We start from the raw sequence: 21952 nt of genomic DNA, 5'->3' as shown, positions 1-21952 counted from the left end.
AACAAAATAATTTGTGTTCTGGGGAGATGGTTTGTCTGCTCTGTTTTTTTCTCCTAAAAAAGTGCCGACTTGTTCCCCTGCATTGTTGACCGTAACACCGTTGAGTAACACCGTTGACTGTTTTGAAAGTGTTTTTGCGCTATTGATCCCTTATGTGTTGGAAAAATTCTATGAACATACACTAGGGATTATCTCTGGAGAAGGAAGTCTTGTGTAAGGAGGGTGACTATATTCAAATCAGACGTTACAGGGATTTATGATGAAAAATGTGTCAGTCTGTATCACAGTGACTCATAAAATCCTACTTATGAAGCTCAACAATCACATTTTCTATGTCAGTTGCACAGATTAATGACAACATTACTGCTAAGGGACATAAGCACTTTCAAACATATATTGTTTCAACTCTGTAGTATTTTTATATATGTTTGAAATGACATAGTATTTGTCCATAACACTGTTGACAAAATAATTAAGCAAATGTTCGCTTTCATAAGAGTATTTATCAAATGATTTAAGATTAAGCTTGGCAATTTGTTTGTTTGGAAACTGAAATATATACACTATGTAAACATCTAGGTCATTTAGTTGAAAAAAATACTGATAATTGACATTTTGCTTTTGCCAAAAGCGTAGGGGAATCGTAGAATCACTCTTATATTTTTGTTAGGGACCATGTACTGGTGTGGCTATTTGCATTGATGTATTGTGCCTGAGTCAGGGTTTCTGACAGCTTTGGCCAGGCCCAGGACAAAGTCACATGAAAGAGCCCCCCCAAGTCTGGACCACCCCTCTCCCTAGGTCCTGGACAACTGACCCCTATGCCCCCCCACCCTCCAGCTTCCCTGGACCGCGTTAACCTCAGGCTAATTCACATTTGCTGGGCCCTGCGATTTTATGATGGGCAATGAGTCAGAAACATGATGATGATGTCATAAATGCTGCGCTGTAGACAAAGCTGATGGTTACCATAGCAGCACTAATGCACTTTTTCACTCAGGCAGGTGTGTGTGTGTGTGTGTGTGTGTGTGTGTGTGTGTGTGTGTGTGTGTGTGTGTGTGTGTGTGTGTGTGTGTGTGTGTGTGTGTGTGTGTGTGTGTGTGTGTGTGTGTGTGTGTGTGTGTGTGTGTGGGCCAGATGCCCCCATACCAGTGTTTCTCAACCAGGGTACCGTGGCACCCTGGGGTGCTGCACACACCCCTCAGGGGTGCCGCGGAAACGTGGCTGACAGTATGTGAAACTGACCTACATAAATAAATAAATAAATCATGTAATATAATACATATTTGTCTAAATTAATAAATTAGTCAGTGGAATCTTTCATCTACCATTTCTGCACAATAAAGTACATTTAGGTCACCCCAGTATGGCCTACACTTAACCTGTCTGAGATAAAGCTGCAACTTTGAACGTAGATTGTGTGACGTCTCCAAATATGTCACTTGAGCTTGTGGTATCAAATGCGATGCCATCTTACGACTTGTTGGTTTGGGGTGCCTTGAGATTTTTCATGAATTGAAAGGGTGCCTCGCCTGAAAAAGGTTGAGAAACACTGCCCCATACCACTAAGGCAGTAAAATCCTCTTAATCCACATTTTGGGCCCCATCAATCTAGCATTATTTTTCTTGGTAGATTTGCCTGACAAAGATATGAAGGTGAGAGGATGTGTGTGTGCATGTGTGTGTGGGGGGGCCCATGGGGGCATTTAAGGTGTGCTTGCTAATCGCTTTAGTAGCATAACATGAATTTAATTACTGTGCAAATGGTTGTTTACCCTGCCGTGCCACCGCCGTGCCACCCTGCCCTGGCACACTGGTGCCCGCCACATCAATCTTCATCTATTGAGCTTGCTGTCATATCCTGTGGACATGCCACCCAAGCTGATATGACCGTGTCATCATGTCATTCAAACCATAATAAGAAGAACTCATTTCCTGTTCATCAGCAGGTCCGCCAAAGGGGGGTGGGGGTTAAACAGGTATGTTGTCATGGACCCAGGAAGTGGGGGAGGGGGCCCAGGATTGGGTCCCCATTCCACTGTATGTATTGAGAGAGGGCCCCTTCAGATGATTTTACCTCGGGCCAGGCTAAAGCTGTCAGCGGCCCTGTTCATCAGTGTTGTGTTTATGACACTCCAGTAAGCTGACTGTGGTGTGTCTTTTGTCAAACACACAACCCATTAGCAGACACTGATTAAATTCATGTAACCCTAACCCATTTAACCACATTTAACCTCCAGAGTGAAAATGACTACCGCTGCTGCTGCTTTAAGCGCTCTTTAAGCACTAGCCTACTAAATTGTTTTTTGATGAGCTAGCAGAAATGTTTACCTCACAGTGACAGGCAGGGGGCTGTTTTAGAATGTTTTTTTCTGAAGTAGAGGTGTCCCTGAAAGACCTGTATGCCTTGTGTCCTACAGTCCTAATAATGAGTTAAGTTGAGTTCAGGTCCTTGTGCTGTAGTATTTCAGTTAGTTTGGAATGTTTGACGTGTGTATCTTTCTAATGGGGTGGGATGAGAGCAGTACATGCCAAGACTATGCGGTCCATCATTTAAAAACACATCTGAATTGTCTACAGTTACATATCACAAATTCTTGAATGGATAGACGGTCCAAATCTCTCCATGTCAACATGGAAATTATCTGGTATGTGTGTGTGTTTGTGTGTATGTGTGTGTGTGTATGCGTGTGCGCGTGTGAGTGCGCGTGCGTGTGTGTGAGTGTGTGTGTGTGTGTGTGTGTGTATGTGCATGCGTGCATGTGTGCGTGCCTGTCAACATGCTCTTCACACATTAAAGTCTTTTGCTCATATAAGTCATTACTACTCCAAATTTGAATGTGACCCACAGATCTCTAGACACTACTGTTCATAGAGTGTGAAGCATGCAGCATGCTGTGTAGCGCACCCATAAAACATGGCAAGCTGCCCATGGGGACTCTGGTTCAAGTCCGGTTCAGGTCATGTCGCTAACCCATCTCTCTCCCACTCATTTCCTGTACCCTCTACATGGCCTTGTCAGAGGCCCAAAATGTACTTTTGCGTCGTAGCCTCTTACTGCTGATGGGTTCACCGACGGGCCTATTCACTAGTTGCGGAAAATACTCCACTACATTATAACAACATTGCTATGACAGTACCGAGAGCCTTAAGTCACAGATTAAGACATAGCCCTTACAATTTTTGTGACAGTAAGGTTATAACATAGGCGCTGCGCTAAGGGGTTAAGACAGATGGCACGTCTACAAGCCTTTTCATCACACTCTGGTGTAAAATCTCAACTACATCATGATAGCATTGCTACGACATTACCGAGTGTCTTCTGTGACAGTTTAAGACTTGATTGGTCATTAGAATTTTGTTGTCGACAACTGAAATAGGGGATCTGTACAAAGAGACAAAGAGGTTAAACAAATACTTTCCCTATACGGTATATGCATGGCCATCCCCATTCTCTTTCTCTCCCACGTGTACAGTAGACTCTGATGACTTTGGTCTTTGAAGAATGCTGTTCCTAAGAATACTATTCCTGGTTTATGTTTTTATTTTCTTTATTCTAATGATTTAATGTTTATCTTTTAATTTTCTTTGACTCTAATTCTGTTTTGTTTCCTTTCTTTGTACTTTTATTTTTTGGGGAGCACATTGAATTGCACCTGTGTATGAAATGCGCTATACACATAAACTTGCCTTGCCTTGCCTTGCCTTGCCTTTTCCTATACGTCATCAATGGTGCGTGACCCTCATCCTTTATCTATGGCGCCTCCTACAGGTGGACTTTGATGACTTTGGTCTTTGAAGAATACTCTTCATATAGGCTATCTATCTATGTCTATTTTTCTATCTATCTATCTATCTATGGTGTGACCCTGATCTTTTATCTGTGGCGCCTCCTACAGGTGGACTTTGAGGACGTCATCGCGGAGCCGGACGGCACCCACAGCCTGGATGGCGTGTGGCGCGCCAGCTACGCGGCCTTCACCGTCTCCAAGTACTGGTGCTACCGGCTCCTGTCGGCCATCTTGGGAGTCCCCCTGGCCCTGCTGTGGGGGCTGCTGTTCGCCGCCCTCTCCTTCTGCCAGGTGTGGCTGGTGGGGCCCTGCTCCCACAGCTGCCTCCTGCAGTGCCAGTGCCTGGGCACGGTGTACGGGCACGGGGTGCGCACCCTCTGCGACCCCCTGTGCGCCTCCGTGGGACAGGTGTTCCAGAGCGTGAGGGTGGTGGTGCAGAAGGAGAGATGATATGACGCTGTGTGTGTGTTAGCGTGTGTGTGGTGGTGTGCGACCAACAGAGGGAATCTGAGTGATTGGTCGAGGAGCTGGATTGTTCAGGAAGCATCATGAGGTTTTCTTAAATAGAGAATGGTACTGTCACTGTTCCTTTCAAAGAATTTTGTATTTGTGCACCTGAATTTGATTCCCACTGACAGGATTCCACCCAGACCTTTTCAAGTTATAGCCTGCTATCCATAGATGTTTGTAACAAATGTACAATTCATACAAAATATACAGTAAAATACCCCCATGATGAACATGTGCTGAATCTGCACAATGAAATGGTGTGATGGCATTGGCAAGGTTGCCAGGATGGAAATATGTTACTGGTCTGCTGAACTCTTACCATCTTGGATTACTGAAGGACACAGGCAGGCTACACACAGGCAGAAAGTTCTTTTCCAGATTTTTTTCCAGTAGACTTTTAATTGTCTGCCTCAGTTATTCTGACTCGGCCTAATCTATCTGAAACTGATCTGTACCATACGTCAAGTATAGTCTACAGGCTTTCTGTGCAGGTCAAGAGATATTCTTTATTCTATTTCTTTGGTTCTTCATTCTTTGTTTTTTTATTTATATATTTAATATTTCCTGAATCATTCCTGATCTGTAATGTGTCTGCATCAATAAGATTATTGTCATTGACCTTAAACTCGTTGCTAATATATACATATGTACATACATTTCTGCATAGTGCTATTTTTGAAAGTGCATGGCAGAGAAAAGTTGAACTTGACTTGTTCTCCATGTGGCCTTCATTTAAGACTTCACACCAGAATCAGATTCCAGTGATAATGAAGACGATCACTCATCTGCCCCCCTCTGGACTCAGAATCAGAACCACGGACGGAAATCTAGATGAGAACCATCTGCCCCAGCCCAGAGTTCCACATCGGCTCATTCCATAATGTGCAAGAAGTTCCACAATGCCTCATACTCCCCTGTGAACTATTCAAAGATGTTTACGTATAAGACCGCCTCATAGGTCTCATCCTGAGTCTCTTTTCCAACACGCACCGTTATTCATGTTATCTTTGGTCCGAGGATTGATTACATGTTGAAAAGGACGTCTCGAACAACCTGATATCGAGTGAGTGTGAATTTAAATAAACTCTAAATAAACCTTTGGGTCTGTGGTACGTCTGGTCCGTATCGTCTGCAAGTTCACGCAGCCCGACTCTGTTTAAGTCATATGTCATGGTGAGCTACAGTGCACTATATGAAGAGAAAAAGCCCTTTACAAAGAATTCATCCTGGGTTCAGCCAAGTAACAGGGAGGACAACCTGGCCTGATAAAATAACAAGGTTCATCAGGTGCCATAGCCTACGTGACATGAAACTAATACAATATATCCAGCCAGCTCACAGGCACTATTACTTCTCTTGGAGCCAGAGACACAAAATTGTCTTCCTTATCTTCTTCCTTATCTGTTGAATCGCTGCTGCTGCTGCTTATGTGTGTGTTCATGTGGGTGCGTGCAAGTGTGCATATATCGTAGAGTGTGGTGCTGTGTGTGTGTGCGTGTGCGTGTGCGTGTGTGTGTGTGTGTGTGTGTATGTGCGTGCGCGTGCCTGCGTGCGTAAGTGCGTGCGTGTGTGTGTTTTCCCTCTGTTCCAGGCAGACTTTTCATCCGTGGCACAGAGTCTGGTATTCAATCTGTTTCATTTGAACCCATTTCGCTATTCTTTTTGGATTATTTTGGGGCTCTTAGAGGAAGCATCAACTTAATTGGCTTTCTCTGTCTGTGGATTGTGGGGTCTGTGTGTGTATGAGTCACAAAGAACTGATCCTCCCTTGTCATGTTGTATCCTTCTGTGTAATAATACTGGAGCGTACACTGTGGCAAAATTCAGTTTCAGTTCAAATAAGTAATAAAATGAAGAAGGACTTGGCAAAAGACAGAGAGCGTTTTATATAGAAGATAACATTCAGTGGGAGCAATTCACATTTTAAGAAACACAGCAGGGTTGACACATCAAAAACAGAGATATTGATTTGAGAAGCCAACCATTTTAACAAAGCAGACAGAAAGCAGATGTGTTTTGCTGTCATTAGTTGTGAATATGGGCGCACGCACGCACACACGCACACACACACACACACACACACACACACACACACACACACACACACACACACACACACACACACACACACACACACACACACACACACACACACACAGCTTTTTCCCCACCAGTCACTGTGGCAGGTAGATTTTAAAATTGAAATCCCATCGGACAAAAAAATCGTCTGGACATTCAGGCTATTTATAGCTGAAGTTGAGGTGACACGCACAGATACAAAGCACAAACAGTTCCGAAATGATGCAAATAATTCTTAGATATCTTTATAACTTGCTATATAAACATGTTGTGTTTGTATTTCTCAAATATATACTGTGATTTCAACTACACTGTTTCATTCCTGGAAATTATGATATTTTTTTCTTCCAATTACTAATATAGCAAAAAACTTGAAAAGCTGCAAATTGCCAGTGTTAAGATCTGATGATTTGTGTAATAGCCAAAGGCATTGCAATAGCAGACTTAAGCGTTCTTCAGCCCTAAAATAAGCATGCAGCTCACCTATTTACATTCAAGTCCCAGCTTATGAGCACCCTGTTTGTGAAATATCCTGCCCTTAACTCATCGTGTGTGTTAATGCAGAGCAGTAGTATCAGCATATGTGTACTACTGTACCCTCTTGTGACAGTAAGGGGAGTAAGGTAGGTGGGGTAGGGCATGTTTTCATGGATTCTTACTATATTGCTTAAAATCCCTGTCACACCCCCATGGTGACCAATTCATGAAATGCTTCAGCAGAACAATAGCTAATGTGGAACAGACAGGGCTAAAATCACACCATCCAATCATTCTAAGAGACTCTGTCAAAGTGATTAACATAATGGTTGATGTTTTTGTCAAACACAATTTCCCAAACCATTCTGATAAAACAAAAATAAGAAAATATGTTTAGGGTTTTTTCTTCTTCTAAATTTTAGCTTTAGAAAAAAGGAGCAAGTAGGATCAGCACGATAATACCTCCTAGGCAGTGCAACAACTTCTACCTTAAATCACTTTATGTAGGCCTACGTAGTTAGTGTGCTTTGCCTTTGCAGGCATAATCCGCATTGTTTTGAAATCCTGTCTATGGCCCTGCCCTTATAGATGCACTGTGTAATATTTTTTGTAGCTTATTTCCAGAATAAATGCTGCCCACTCACAAATGTTACCTTGTTCATCAATGCTCACCACCACCATCACATTTTAAGTAGGGCCTATTGCTAATTCTAAGTCGCCACCATTTTGAATTTACTGAAATAAACATTTTTATCTGAAAAAAAACTTACTGCACTTAGTAAATATTATTTCATTATTAAAAATATCAAATTTGGCAGTAGACAGCACAGTTTCAATGCGCAGCATAGTTGCAATACTCTGGCCACAATACAGTGCTCCTTTGAGAGTGCCTTGACCATACTTTGCACAAACATGGCTGACCCCCCTGTCTTTCTATGAACTCTCTGACACTACATCAGCAATTGGATGACTCGGGGATGTTCAGAGAATATGGTAATCTACATAATGTGTGAGTGGCATACTTAAGCAACTAGTGACTTGGTAGTGTTCCATATTGGTCAAGAATTGCATTGCACTCTGTTAAAAGCACAAAGTCTTTCGCCCAGTTGGATGCGGAGTAAGTTCAAAGGTGAGGCATTTTGAAATTAAAAATGGCCAAATGCAAAAATGCATTCCATCTCCTAGTGAATCCTTCCAAGATTTCCCTTCACTACACATTACTCTCAGACTTTATGGTCAATATGTCAGTGACTGCAGCTACAGCTTGTCATAACTTGCATTTTTACAGTCTTTTGAAAGAAGTTAGGACTTCCATCACATACACAGTAAGATGACACTTTGAAAGCCCAGTAACTCAAAGTTCATTATGCGTTCTGGAATAGATGCCAATAATAGTCTAGCTTGTAAGACATTCTTGCGCTGGTGGGAAGAGAACATTCAGCTCACACTCTCCTACTGTTCTGGTATATATTTTCTTGAGCGATGAACACTGCCATGAACTGGAAAGCAAATAGGTTTTCAGGGTTTTCAGGGTTTTCAGCATTCGAAGAATCACCATTCGAGTCTGTAGTAAGCCTGTTTGTGGAGACACATGAATCAAATTGTCACTTTGAGTACAGTGTTTCTCTAGGGCAGTGTTTCCCAACCAGGGGTACGTGTACCACTAGGGGTACGCGAGCACACCTCAGGGGGTACGCGGGAAAATGTGATAATGACAATTGAATGGAGAATAGTCACACTGGGATAAAGGAATATACATAGAGCGCATGGGATAGGGGGTACTCATGGTACAACAAAAAGGCTTAGGGGGTACCTGGGTCAAAAAAGGTTGGGAAACACTGCTCTAGGGTATAGCCGTTGGCCCTGAGCCAATGACTGAAGGGAACACTACTGTCCTCTTAAAACAGGCCAGGACTGGTGGATTGGGCTACAAGTCTTTGAAGCACTGAGGCCCTTCTTCGGTCCCCCAGCTGATGCCACCAAAACCCAGGAGACCGCACACACAAAGGCAACTCAAAAGTCTGTTGCAAAGTGAACCCATTACCTTTGTTGAAAAGCGCCTTGCCAGCACTCAGCAAAAATGAACTGAATAGACACAGTCCACTCACACACACACATGCCAAAGACGGCAGAAGAGCAGGGATGGGGGCCTACAAACATATTGATACAGTTCATGGAAAACTAATGTGAAAGCGGGTAATTCCATCCCATAGTGTGAAACCACCCACTGGCTATAGTTCCTATTACGAGCCATACTGTGGCTGTGGCTTGATGTCAGATGAACAGAACAGGCAGAGATGCCATGTTATTCAATGGAGGTCTGAGTAAGGCTCTGGCTGCCAGAAAAGCAGTGTCACCCATACTGTATATGCCTATGGTGGTGCCCATACATCCCAATGCTGTGGCTCTCGACCCGTGGAGGAATGGAGTGGAGTGTATCGTCTCTTGCTGACAATGGGGCCCATGAGTGTCTATGGTGGTATTCATTGGTGGACGGCACACACATAGGCTACAGTATGTCTATTATGGTGGTCATATGCAGTATGTCTCTGTCAACTATGGAACAGTGCTGACCCTTAATGTGGTGGAGGTCTGCATGAGGCTTCTCTGACTGCCAGTGGTGCCCATACCAATGGTGGCGGCCATATACTGTATGTCTATGGCTGTGTCCGTTATGCCCAAGGTGGCACGCACATATGCCTGCAATGGCAGCTCTGGAGCGGTATTGCCCTCTTATGTGGTACAGATTTAAGTGAGGCTCCTCTGACCACCAGTGGTTTGTGTACTGTATGTCTGTGGTGGTGGCACCCACATAGTCTATGATGGTGCTCTTGTCCCCCTGGTAGGTCTGCTGTGCCCTTATGCGGTGAAGGTCTGAGTGTGGCCCCACTGGCTGCCAGTGGCTATCATGCATGTCTATGTAGGTTCCCCTATGGTGCCCCCTTCTTCAGCAGCTGTGGAGCAGTGCTGCCCTGCTCTGCTCTGCTCCCCTTATGCGGTGGAGGTCTGAGTGTGGCTCCACTGGCTGCCAGTGGCTCTCTCATGCATGTCTATGGTGGTGGCTCCTCCTTGGGCAGCTGTGGAGCAGTGCTGCTGTGCTCTGCTCCCCTTATGCAGTGGAGGTCTGCGTGAGGCTCCTCTGGCTCCCGCCGGTACTCCTGATGACGGTGCAGGCGCTGGAGCTGGAGTGGGTGTAGGTGCCCTTGGCACCGGCGCGGGGCTGGTGGTCGCAGCGGCAGGGCGGCGAGCGCAGGCAGCGGTGTAGCAGGTCGTGGAACAGGTGGCCGGCGAAGAACAGGTAGATCCAGGGGTTGCAGCAGCTGTTCAGGCTGGCCAGCAGCATGGCGATGATGAAGGGGAGAGCTGAAATGGAAAAAAACAGGAGAAATGATGATATTACATTACATTGCATTTGGCAGACGCTTTATAACCAAAACGACTTTCAAACGAGGACTTAATGATATGGGAGATGGACTTGCTTGTAGGGTAACATAGCACTATTTGTGGTATTATCGGTAACCAATAGAATTAACCTCTAATAGGCCTATATGCATAATTACTGTATATGTGACTTATATGTTAATGGCCTACTAGGTCCTTATTAGGGTTATAGTGTATCACTAATAAAGACCTTATTGGTAGAGAACAAGAAATGTGTGAATACACGCCTAAAAAATATTGGTTTTGCTTAACACATGTCTTATATGTCACTAATAGAGATAGTTAGGCATGTATTAGTGACTAGAGTGAATTTTAAAATAAAGTGTTACCGAACTACCATACACATATGCTAAGCAGCAAATACTTTAGACAGGGCTGGACTGGTAATCTGGCATACAGGGCATTTTCCAGGGGGACCAACAGTCCCCAGGAGCCAATGCTGTAGTTTATTGTTTTTTTTCTGAGAGACCAGCCCTACATTTAGATGGGGTGGCCCATTGGTTGACAGTGGACTGGGCTAATCATGATTTTGTAGAAAAGCAAGGGGCTGGTCTATGTCAAAGATGCCCAGCCCATTTTGCAGTCCCAGTCCAGCACTGACCTTAGATGAGCACATGTACACAAGTGACGCGTTGCTTTAAGAAATTCGTTATGCATTCAGACCCTCCTCACACACATCTCCCTTTAACAACCATCAAAGACTTATGGGGCAGACAAGAGAGACGAATAAAATCTTTTTTTGTGAAGTTAAATTTGAATATTAAACTTTGAATATTAACTTTCCCTTTCAACAAGGATTGATAAGTACATTCAGTAAAATATTTGAATGTTGGATATAACCTGAAAGCTGTTTTATAGACCTGGGTTTTTGATGATCTTCAGATAAACCACACCCTCAAGGATCACAGTAATAAAGGCTTTCTTCATGCCTGCTTTCAGATGGATTGTAATGATGTATATCTCATATCTTAGATAGATCTAGTGAGAAAAGACATCACCATTTAGATTACCGTTCTTTGACTGAAAATGACATTACCATATCTTAAAAGTAAATCCCCACAAAAGGACTGATAACCAGTGATATCTTTGCATTTTGACGGAGTGCATTTAATTTACCGTATAAAACCAATTCATTATGGCATGCTGTCTCAGTACATCCATTCTCAAATCCACATGATGTTTATGAAGTACTTGGAAATGCACTGGGCATTCAAGTGTTGGTAAAACATTTCTCACTGGTGATTCATTCAATTCATTTATCATCTGAATCCATGCAAGTTATCTATCATTTAGAGTTGGCGTCTGGAACACCCCCAGTCATTGTGTTTGAATCAGTAGGGTTTCTTGATAATCTTGTCTTCAAAAGAATGCTAAACGAAAACACTCAAATGAGATTTTCTTAAAAGAGTTTGCTGGAAACGTATGAAATGACTTGCAATGAAATGGAGATTCATAGGGAAATAAAATGAACCCATTTTGGGCTGGGGTCATTCGGAAATGTCATGAAAGTGAAATTTATTCAAAAAGCTTTGATATTTATGGCTTTATAGTGTCAATCTAGTTTCCCTATTTTTATTATTTTTGTTAACATTAACAATGTCTTACTTTAAAATATCCACTATAATATTAATATATGCATTCATTTATTTATTTGAATCTGTGTATAAACTGCTTCCTCAAAACATTTGAAGTCCCTCATATAGTTGGGATTTGACACTGTTTACCAGGCTAGATGTTTTCCTCCTGATTTATTTATATATGCTAATAGCGGTGACCTTTCACAGCTCCCATCAACCTTGTGTCTCTACCGTATTCACTCCCATTAGAGGGGGAAAATTTGCATTTTATGAGACTTGTAAGGTCTTTTTTTAAATACATTTATTTTCTCCCCACAGCGGACAGGTTGTTTAAGACGCATTTCAGAGAGAGTGAGAGAGAGCTTTGTTATGCACGCCTCATTGCACTGAAAGGTCGACTCAGCTGTTTTTGCAGCCTGTCACATGGTGTTATACAAGAAGCGTAGCCATCATCATTAGCATATTTGATTCGCTCCCTGCCCTCCTCCCTCGTCTTACAGCTCTTCCTCCTCATTCGGTTTGTACAGAAGATTCGAGACGTCCATTAAGGCACGGCGCCGTGTCATGGTCTGTCATATAAATCAGGGCACGCTCATTGGCATAAAAGCATCAGCAATGCCACGTTCACAGAGAGGAGCCTGACAGTCTCACAGCCTTCAGCGGTGACATTTGGTGGCCAAGACGAGCCTCTTTCATGATTTGTGAACCTGAATCAGCAGTTGTTCAGCTTGTTTGAAATTGTCTGGCTGACGTACTGGTCTGGGGCCCTTTGGTGCAGATGGGATCAGACTCAGCAAATTCCTGAAAAAAATTGCTATGACGTAATAACCAAGAGTCTTGGATACCAGACGATTTAGATAGCATTTTAGATACGATTTTGTTAACAACTCGCTGATAATAGGGGTTCTGCATTTTTGGATTGAATGTCACCTTAGCACACAATAACACATTGCCTTAAAACCAGCCAGATGATTTCAAACACAGCTAGGCTAGGCTAAATCTTAAATATCTACTCGTTCCTGGTTGGTGGACACAGCAGAGATGAGTGGTGGCCAAGACATGTCACTTTCATTATTGACCAACCTGAATCCCTTTTCTAAAAGCACACTAGGTTTATTTGAAATAATCTGTGACGAGTCATGACAAGCTTCAAACCTGTGCATTATGAATTTAGCAGCGATGTTTTTGGAAACAATGCTACCTATGGTACAGAAGTAGTGCACTGACATCGAAATCGCAAAAAAAAAAAAAAGTGAAGTGTGTTGTCCTTGCCAGTAGTAACGCCCATTCTTCGAGGATTCCACGTCATCTCGACTCACCCAAAGTTACTTCCTATATTAAGTTAGGACACACGGCCGCCATCTTGTTGACGCCTTTGGGGTACTATTTCGCGATTAGTAAGACCAGATCTTAAGAGTCAATGGGAAAGATGAATGGGGAAACTGAGTATAGACGGAACCTAAGGGAACCTAACCTAACCTAACTTTAGCCGTGGAAAGTTGATCAATCTAGAATGTAGGCCTACTTATTTGTGTCATGTGAGTCAAAATAAGCTTTAAGCCCCTTTTCTCTCTTTTTTTGACAGTGTGCAGGTGCAGTAGTTCCATAACAGCACGGGAGCGACAGCCTTTCACAACTACGCATGTGCAACAACTCGCATGCGCTGATGAAGCCAGATGATTGGATCAATTGCTACCAGAATGGTGGGAGATGTGCGGGTAGACACCATATTTGTGTTACAGATCTTCACCGTTCATTTTCTATGGATGCTTACAACAGTGACCTGTCTCCTGTCTCTGACTCACCAAGTACTGTTTTCCAAAGAACTATGCTTCAGAATTCTATCAAGTCCCACACACTTGATTCACGCACTTGCTGCATTCTTGCTGTGACAAAATACCCAGAATCTTTCACGTTTACACGATTATAGGCTTTTTATTACAGGTATGGGAAAGTCATGCATTTTTAAGCACAATGTGTGTGGTATATTGTTTCAGAGATATAAATAGCTTAAAATAACTCAACACAATTGGTAATTGCTTGCTTTTCAGAGCTTTTCACTATGGACAATTTATGCACAGTTCTGAATTGAGCTTTGCTGTACTTCTCTTACACCACACCAGAAACACTGCCGAACGATTGTGTTTCCTCTTTAAAATCAGTTGGAAATAAGTGTGTAGTGGCCAAAACGGAATGGCTACAATGTTCACTTCCCCTCTTCCAAGCATGTTCCATGCTTAATCGTTTGAAATGCTTGTGAGGCTTAGAGCCTCGTCTTGTGAGTGTACAACTTCAACGCTATGGCACTACAGAGGGCACACACTTCACTATGAGACAGGCAGTGAACCTGCATCTTCAGTTTTTCTGCACATGACATGATGTTGCACAGTTGATGGCATTGCCCCATCAAACCACGTCACCCCCATCCTGTTCTTAGACTTTGACTTCATTTCCTCAAAGACCCTTCAGTGGCACGATGAGGTAAACTACTGTAAAAGTTCACAGATGACCCTGATCTCTGGGAAGAACCCCAAGATTCCTCAGTGAAGAGTGGGAACTGAAGAGTCCTCAAAGAACCTTTGGGTTCTTGGGCTCACTGAGTAAACTTTGCTGCTGAATTCCTCTGAGGACTTTAAGGGTTTCCTCCACAGTGGCAAAATGAAGGTCCTTCAGTGTACCCCAGGGACAGATTTGCTGAGGAACTTGGGTAAGCTAGCCTGTTATTGACCCCATCTGCGCCCAAGTAAATCAGAGCAGAACAAAAGCATCTGCACGATTTTGTTTATTTGTTTGTTTGTTTGTTTGTTTATTTCTTGATCCATTCGAGAAGAGTTTCATTGGGAAAATAAAAGTGCTCCACTACACCAGCCGTCATGCTGTGCTTAGGGGACATTGAGCTCTAAGCTCCACTGTCTCAAACTTTAAATGAGCAGTAAGTATATTAAAGAAGTCCAATTAAAAGTTTCCAGACGGTACTGGGAGATTTTAGAGCCTAGGCAGGTGGCATTAGAAGCCACAGAGGAAACAAAGGCAGGGACAGAGAAGAGTACGGATGTGGAGATCTTTGAGGTATCATGAAGCTCAACTGGGATTAATTTAGTAACTTTCTGTTAATACCGAAGAAGTTACTGAAGCATCATCCGACAGTTTATTATTTCTACTCAAACCTATTCCAATTCCATCTACTGTACTGAGTATGTGAATCCTATGGAAACTTGTCAATAAACCTCAGAACAGAGGTCAAGTGTTATGAGATGCACAAAAGTCTTTATTTTTGCAGCTCCCTTTTACAGTATTTGTTTTTTAAATGCTTTTGTTGATAGTATATCATTGATATGTACAGGAATTGAATGAAAGAGAGATAAAGGAAGGATTAGAGAAATTACCCAGGTCTGATTCAAACCTGGGTCCCATCCCAATGGTCTATTCTAGAGAGTGTGCCCTTCACCAACTGTGTCACTGCACCCACCATGTCCTGGATGAATGATGATCTTCACATACACAGGCGTTTTTGACCATGTAAAGAAGAAGAAGAAGAAGAAGAAGAAGAAGAAGAAGAAGAAGAAGAAGAAGAAGAAGAAGAAGAAGAAAAAGAAGAAGAGCAAGAACTAGAACAAGAAGATGGGAGCTTGCGTGAATTCTACCAGGGAGATTCGAAGTACCCGGCTGTCAAACTCTTACTAATCAATCAGTGTCACTTTTGACAGATCATACTCGTGTCATCATTCCCCAGGATTGTCAACCAATCACAACGCGAGTTTGGGGATTTCCCCGTTACATCACTTATGCATCGTTCCCTCTCAGCCAATTCACGTCTTTTCAAAAAAGCTGTCACTCATTCACTTCTCTGCTTTCCAGTCAAGTCGACTTTGACGCCACCTCCACCCCTCCATCCACCGTCACCAGTGGTTCCCGTCTGATAGGGGGCAGGCTACATCCGCCTCCATCTCTGCTGGAGGATATGCCGTCCTACCCTGAAGTTCAACGAGAAGACGGGAACTTATGCCAAACAGATTCATGCATTGTTTTAACATGTCTAATTGTTCAATAAATGTTAATAACATTCATGTGCCTCTCGAGTCTTCATGGTAGAAGAAGAAGAAAAATAACAACAACAACAACAAGAAGAAGAACAAGAACAAGACACGTCAGGCCTCTATAGTGTCACAATTAGTCCAGTCAGCTGTGAGTGAAAATGAAGAGTCCTGGTGAAGAGACCTGTTCCTTAATTGGCAGAGAGGAGAGCAGAAGACTAAACAAAACAACATGGGTGACGCAAGAGAGACTCATGCTCCAGGCTGAAGGTCCCATAAACCTATTGTAAGTCAAAAGGTGTTTTGCAGAAATGAAGCCTCTTTGTCTCGGGGATGCTATTTAGTATTTTAGAGATTGACTGTCTGATATGCATCCTTTTGAAGTATCACCTTGACACTTTGTTCTAAACAAAATTTGTCACCCTCTTAAGTTTCCTCACTCGTTGTCATTTTGGTTAATTTCCACCATGACACACACACAGCCGTGAGGGAGAGAAGTGGAAAGAAAGACCTCGGTCCTTTGTTCATAATCACATCTCTTCTACTCTTGTCAGCTCAGACACTCGACACACCAACAGCAGACATAGTGGCGCTGAGCCCAACAGCACAGAGGAGAAAGAAAGAAAGAAAGAAAGAAAGAAAGAAAGAAAGAAAGAAAGAAAGAAAGAAAGGAAGGGAGAAAGAAAGGGAGAAAGGGAGAAAGATTAATGTATTGTATCAATACAGTATACTGGGCTATGGGCTATCACCATACATGAATGTGGTCTATGTTCCAGGTTCCAGGCAAAGAAACACACACACACACACACACACACACACACACACACACACACACACACACACACACACACACACACACACACACACACACACACAGAGCGAGAGAGAGCGAGAGAGAGAGAAGTATAGACAGGCAAAGACTAATGTATTTTAGAAATGTATCAGCTCATCACCATATGTGGTCTAGGTTATGAGAGGGAGCGAGGCCGGCAGAGACAGAAACAGCAACAGAGACGGAGAGACATACAGGCAGACAGAGACAAAGACAGAAAGAGAGAGTTCAGAAAATGAGAGGCGATGAAAGTGAAGGCTACACGGTCAATATTGCTGCTCTCTGTCAGAAACTGAGCTTTCAGAGAAGGGATCAAGTGGAAGGCACTCTGCTGGAACTCCCTGACCTCTGCCACAGCGCAGGAAGCCTCTGCGGTATTCGTCTTGCACTTGACATCACAGCGTCGTCAAGAAGTCGACACTAATGAGGGGGGGGGGGGGGTGAGTCTTAACTAGAAGCGAGGAGGAACTACGACTTGGATGTATTGGATGTCTTCATCTTGAAAGACCTCAAGGCCTCAGCGACTCTTTTCTCCTGAACCTCCTCCTCATCCTGCTTCTTCTTCCTCTGATGGTCTGACCGTAGGAAGCCCGGAGCCTTGGTGTGACATAAGTTGATTGAAACTCACTTTCTTGTGCCCGGCGTTTCCTTTGTCGAGTCTTTGCTTGTCCAGTGCTGAGGCAGAGCTCAGGGACACAAGTGGCAGAACAACTTCAGACAAGGCCCCAGGGCACAACCCTGATAGGGCCCTCCACCATACAGCCTGCCGAAGTCACAATAGGCCCCCCACAACCCATGGACTCCCCCAGGGGCAAATGCCCTGCTCGCCCCCTCCTTATAGCTCCGTCCCTGTGCTACACATATACAAAGGGAATGTCACAAGCAGTCGGAGATAACAGCAGAGCGGTTTGATGTGGAGGGACATTTTGTCAATGTTGGCCCTGAGAGAGCTCTGATCCTCTACTCACGAGATGCCTACCACCCCAAAAACACACACACGAGGACACACACACACACAAGGACACACACACACACACACACACACACACACACACACACACACACACACACACACACACACACACACACACACACACACACACACACACACACACACAAGCACTCGGTTCCTCTGTCTGTCTGTCAGTCTCTCTCTCACACACACACACCCACAGATGCACATGCACATGAACTCACACGCAAGCACGCAACACACAAACACTCTCACACACACACACACACACACACACACACACACACACACACACACACACACACACACACACACACACACACACACACACACACACACACACACACACACAGTGATCCACTTACTACATTTTGTTCCTAATGGCACAGGGAAGTCATGAGTCATGTTATTTTTGTGTAGCCTGTGTGTGTGTGTGTGTGTGTGTGTGTGTGTGTGTGTGTGTGTGTGTCTGTGTCTGTGTCTGTGTCTGTGTGTGTCTGTGTGTGTTTTGCACTGTTGATGTCTATGTGGCCTCCAAAACATCTGGAACTGCGTTTAAAATGTATCCCTTGTATGATCTTTATCATTGAAAAAATACAGTCTACCTTCTATACTTGTTTGCTCTGACTTACTGAGCTATTCTTCTACGGAACAATTCCCTTCCCAAATAACAACTCTTGTTGTTTTGTAATATAGCTACAATATTTACTGTAATTCATTTTGTGAATAAATGGATAAACGCAATATAAAATGTGCTGCTCATCTAAATTAGCTTGGGGAACTGATGCAGTGAACAGCAGTGCTCTTTTCTTTCATGTGTTGATGCAGTGGTTCCCAAACTGGGGTCAGGAGCCCTAAGAGGGTTTGCGGAGAGGAGGGAAAGCTTGCATAAAACTTACACAACTACATACCTATATGTATGTATGATAGCAATATTTAGCAGGAGGAAAAATATGTTGCGTTTGGAATATGATGTGGGAGGGGGGTCGACAAAACATTTCTAAATCCAAAAGGGGGTCCCAGCTGAAAAAGTTTGGGAACCACTGTGTTAAGTTTTAACAATTTAGCTAGCTAAGCCTAATGACGGCCTGATGTGTCACAGTGTGCTGCCAATATGTCATTATATTCATCAATGGTGTTTGTAGCACTAGGTCTAATGTTTTGTTAGTTCAATCAGCAATACCACTGACTGGTCTCATGCTGTGACCCATCTGGCATTTATCATTTATAACACCAGTTATGTTTACAATTATTTCAAATGTGTGACTTTAGGAGTCTAACAGTGCTTAACAGTTATGGAGATAAAAAAGATACTTATTTTTGGGAGGACATCTCATTGCACAATGCACCCTGCATCGTGGCTAATGGGTCACCTTAAAAAGATAAAACAGTGAAACAGTGCAACACACTTTTATGGGAGAAGAAATAATCTAAATGAGCCTACCCTCTCTGGGTGCATCTGGATCCCACGCGGACCACATCTGAACGAAGAAAAACGGTGTCCAGCAGATTATATACGCAACAACTATAACAAAAGTCATTTTGACCGTTCTGATTTTGGCTTTGGAAATGAGCTTTACGCTGCTGACGCGCGTGAGCGCGCTTCCTTTGGATGCGCGTGGCGTCAGAGATATGCACTGTTCGCGCCTTGTCTTCTGCTTGAAGTTCTGCCAGATTTTAAAACTGATCATTCCATAGCAAAGGCTCAGTATAGTTACGGGCAAAATGTAAATGGTGAGACTAATCCAAGTAATGTACGCCTTGGCACCCCAGGGTTGCACAAAATCGCCCCAGCAGTCATAGACGCCGTTGCTCACCTCCTTCAGTGAGAAAATATAGACTTGGGGGATGCTGAACAACAGGCTGAGGACCCAGGAGGCGATGACATAGAAGCGGTCTTTCCTCCGGTGCAGGGAGCGTAGTGGCTGACAGATCGCCAGGCATCTGTCAATGGACATCAGCACGAGCATGTAAGTGGACGCGAACATGCCAACTATCTGCAAGTATTTCACCAGCCGGCAGAGAAAGTCCGGGCCGTAGAAGCGGAAAGTGATATCCCAAATGAGTTGAGGGAGCACCTGAAAAATTGCCACCACCAGGTCCGCGATGCTCAGGTGCTTCATGAAATAGTACATCCTTGACTGGCTGTGCTTGCTGGTGTGGATAGCCAGGAGCACGCACAGATTCCCGGCTAGGGCGAGCACCAAGACAAGGACCAGCACCGTCACCTCGACTTTGGCGACCTCCTCATTCCGTTTTAACGGATTCACACTCGAATTGCCGCTCACCGTTTCATTTCCTATGCTTGAATTGATCCACGAGCCGTTTGCTGTCCATATAGTAGTGTCTTTTAAGAAGTTCTCCATCATGCTGGCGAGTGTATCGGTTATCACTGGCACATTGGTTTGATTGAGGATATTCATCTGCTCCCCAAAGCCAATGACTACTTGTAGCCAAACAACTGGTAGTAACAATGACATAGCTGAAACGCTGACACTTCGAAACATCTAGTTGAATGCATAGTTTCATAAAACAAATGCTTGACTGATGACAGCTCTCCAACGCGGTTGTTAGGACAAAAAGTTGATTTCTCGGCAAAAAAATAAATAAAGATGAGCTGGGTTCGTTTAAGCAGCAATGGACAATCTGCAAATAAAGGAAAAAAGTAATTGATATTTGCAGATCAGATTCCCCCCCCCCAGAAAAAAGAGCCCCGAAAATAGCCTTCAGAAGGTTTAGCCACATCGCAATATTATTGGTACGCAATAGGCTATCAAATTTAAGATAATGCTCATTAAAAACAATAGAAATGGGAACGTAGTCACATCACATCAAGTTACTAGAAATATTTTTAAAACATATATAAATATAATATTTACATTTTATTTGAGTGACAAACATGATCACATTACCTGATATTCCAGCGTCCTCCTCAACAAGTCGCAGCGTTCCCGTGTTCTGGGCGCGCACCAAGATATCCCAGCGCTATATAGTGTGACTTTTCATTTAAATCCCCTCTCCTGAATTTGTGCATTTCTACCACTAGATGACAACAGTCAGTCGATATAGTCCTGGACGTTGACACAGGGTTTCAAATGACTAGCAGGGATTGTTGAGCATGCTGAGAAATAATAGGCATACCTAGGCCTATGTAACATAGACGGATGCTGTATGAAACGCTTTCCCATTTAAAGTAATGTTTCAAAATATGAATGGAATAAATTTGAAGAAAAGGAAACATAAGAAAGTATCTATAAATGGTAAAACAGTTTTGTTTGTTAAAATACTGACTAGTCTTAAACACATATTACTGTAATGGTGTTTGTCCCAATAGGCCTACATCATAATAAACATTTTAAACCTGGAAGACATAGCCACACTCCTCAATCCCTTGGGTTGATATATTTCAAATAGCTTTTTTTTGGCTTTTTTTTATTCAACATTGATTGATCCCTTCCCACTGAATTACCATTTGTCAAATCTACTGCAAAAATCCTAAAGATCATACAGCAATTTGTAACACATTGTAGTGGTACACCAAATCATTCCAAGAATGTCTTCGGTGCAATACATCATTATCAACAACAAGCATTTCTGTTTCTGCCACTTTATTTTCCACTCTGGCATTCAGCTCAGTGTGACTTTGCTGCCTGCCTACACATGCGGTCCTGTGTGAATCACCCGGCACTGCACCGTACCCTTGACTCCTGCTCCTCAGATTCAGATGCTTTCATCCTAGCAAGTCTCCATTCTCCTTTCTCAGCTCTGTGGAGCCTACAGGCTACAGGGAAATGTGTAGTGTTGATTCAATATTTAGAGGGGGAGAAGAGTTGTAATTGACTCTATAAGTGTTTCATTAACACTTGGCTGCATATACCAGCTAATTTTGCAGTGTTCATTCAGTCCCCACAGAGTCAAGTGTAACACTGTAGGCCTAGACTGGATTCCAGTTAAAGTAACACAGCAAATGTAACCTACTTTGCTTTGTACACTTTGACACTGAATCATGGCCTTGTTGAAGTTAGGATCAAAAGCACATATCTTCCTTATGTTCACAATTACTTTCTTCTGGGTCTACCAGACTCTTATCAGACACACAGGTTCATTGTTATGAATCTGTACTCTGCATGAAAGTGGTCATTGCTGTCATTTGAACACAGGCACATAATCAGTAATTACCAGGGCCCAAGCAATTGTCTATGTCTGGATCCCACGCAGACCACATCTGAACAAAGAAA

The 21952-nt window shown here is 43.2% G+C and overlaps 2 protein-coding genes across 2 annotated transcripts in view; one reads left to right on the top strand and one right to left on the bottom strand.

Annotated features, from left to right (window-relative positions):
* The window catches only part of LOC134463307 (caveolin-3-like), a 7544-nt gene extending 2825 nt beyond the window's left edge, over positions 1-4719 (top strand). The window contains exon 2 of the mRNA XM_063216511.1: positions 3900-4719. Coding sequence (XP_063072581.1) covers positions 3900-4241 — 342 coding nt within the window. The 3' untranslated portion in view covers positions 4242-4719. The remainder of the gene's footprint in view (positions 1-3899) is intronic.
* Positions 4720-9409: 4690 nt separating this feature from the next.
* On the bottom strand, positions 9410-20293 carry oxtrb (oxytocin receptor b). The gene is made up of 2 exons (XM_063216509.1): positions 19159-20293; positions 9410-10220 (listed from the first exon to the last, which is right to left on the bottom strand). The coding sequence occupies exons 1-2, from the start codon at positions 20219-20221 to the stop codon at positions 9967-9969; spliced, it is 1317 nt and encodes a 438-aa protein (XP_063072579.1). The 5' UTR covers positions 20222-20293; the 3' UTR covers positions 9410-9966.
* Between the last annotated feature and the right edge of the window lie 1659 nt (positions 20294-21952).

Source organism: Engraulis encrasicolus, chromosome 14 (genome assembly GCF_034702125.1).
Source record: "Engraulis encrasicolus isolate BLACKSEA-1 chromosome 14, IST_EnEncr_1.0, whole genome shotgun sequence".
NCBI lineage: Eukaryota > Metazoa > Chordata > Actinopteri > Clupeiformes > Engraulidae > Engraulis > Engraulis encrasicolus.
This window is presented reverse-complemented; position numbering and strand designations above follow the sequence as displayed.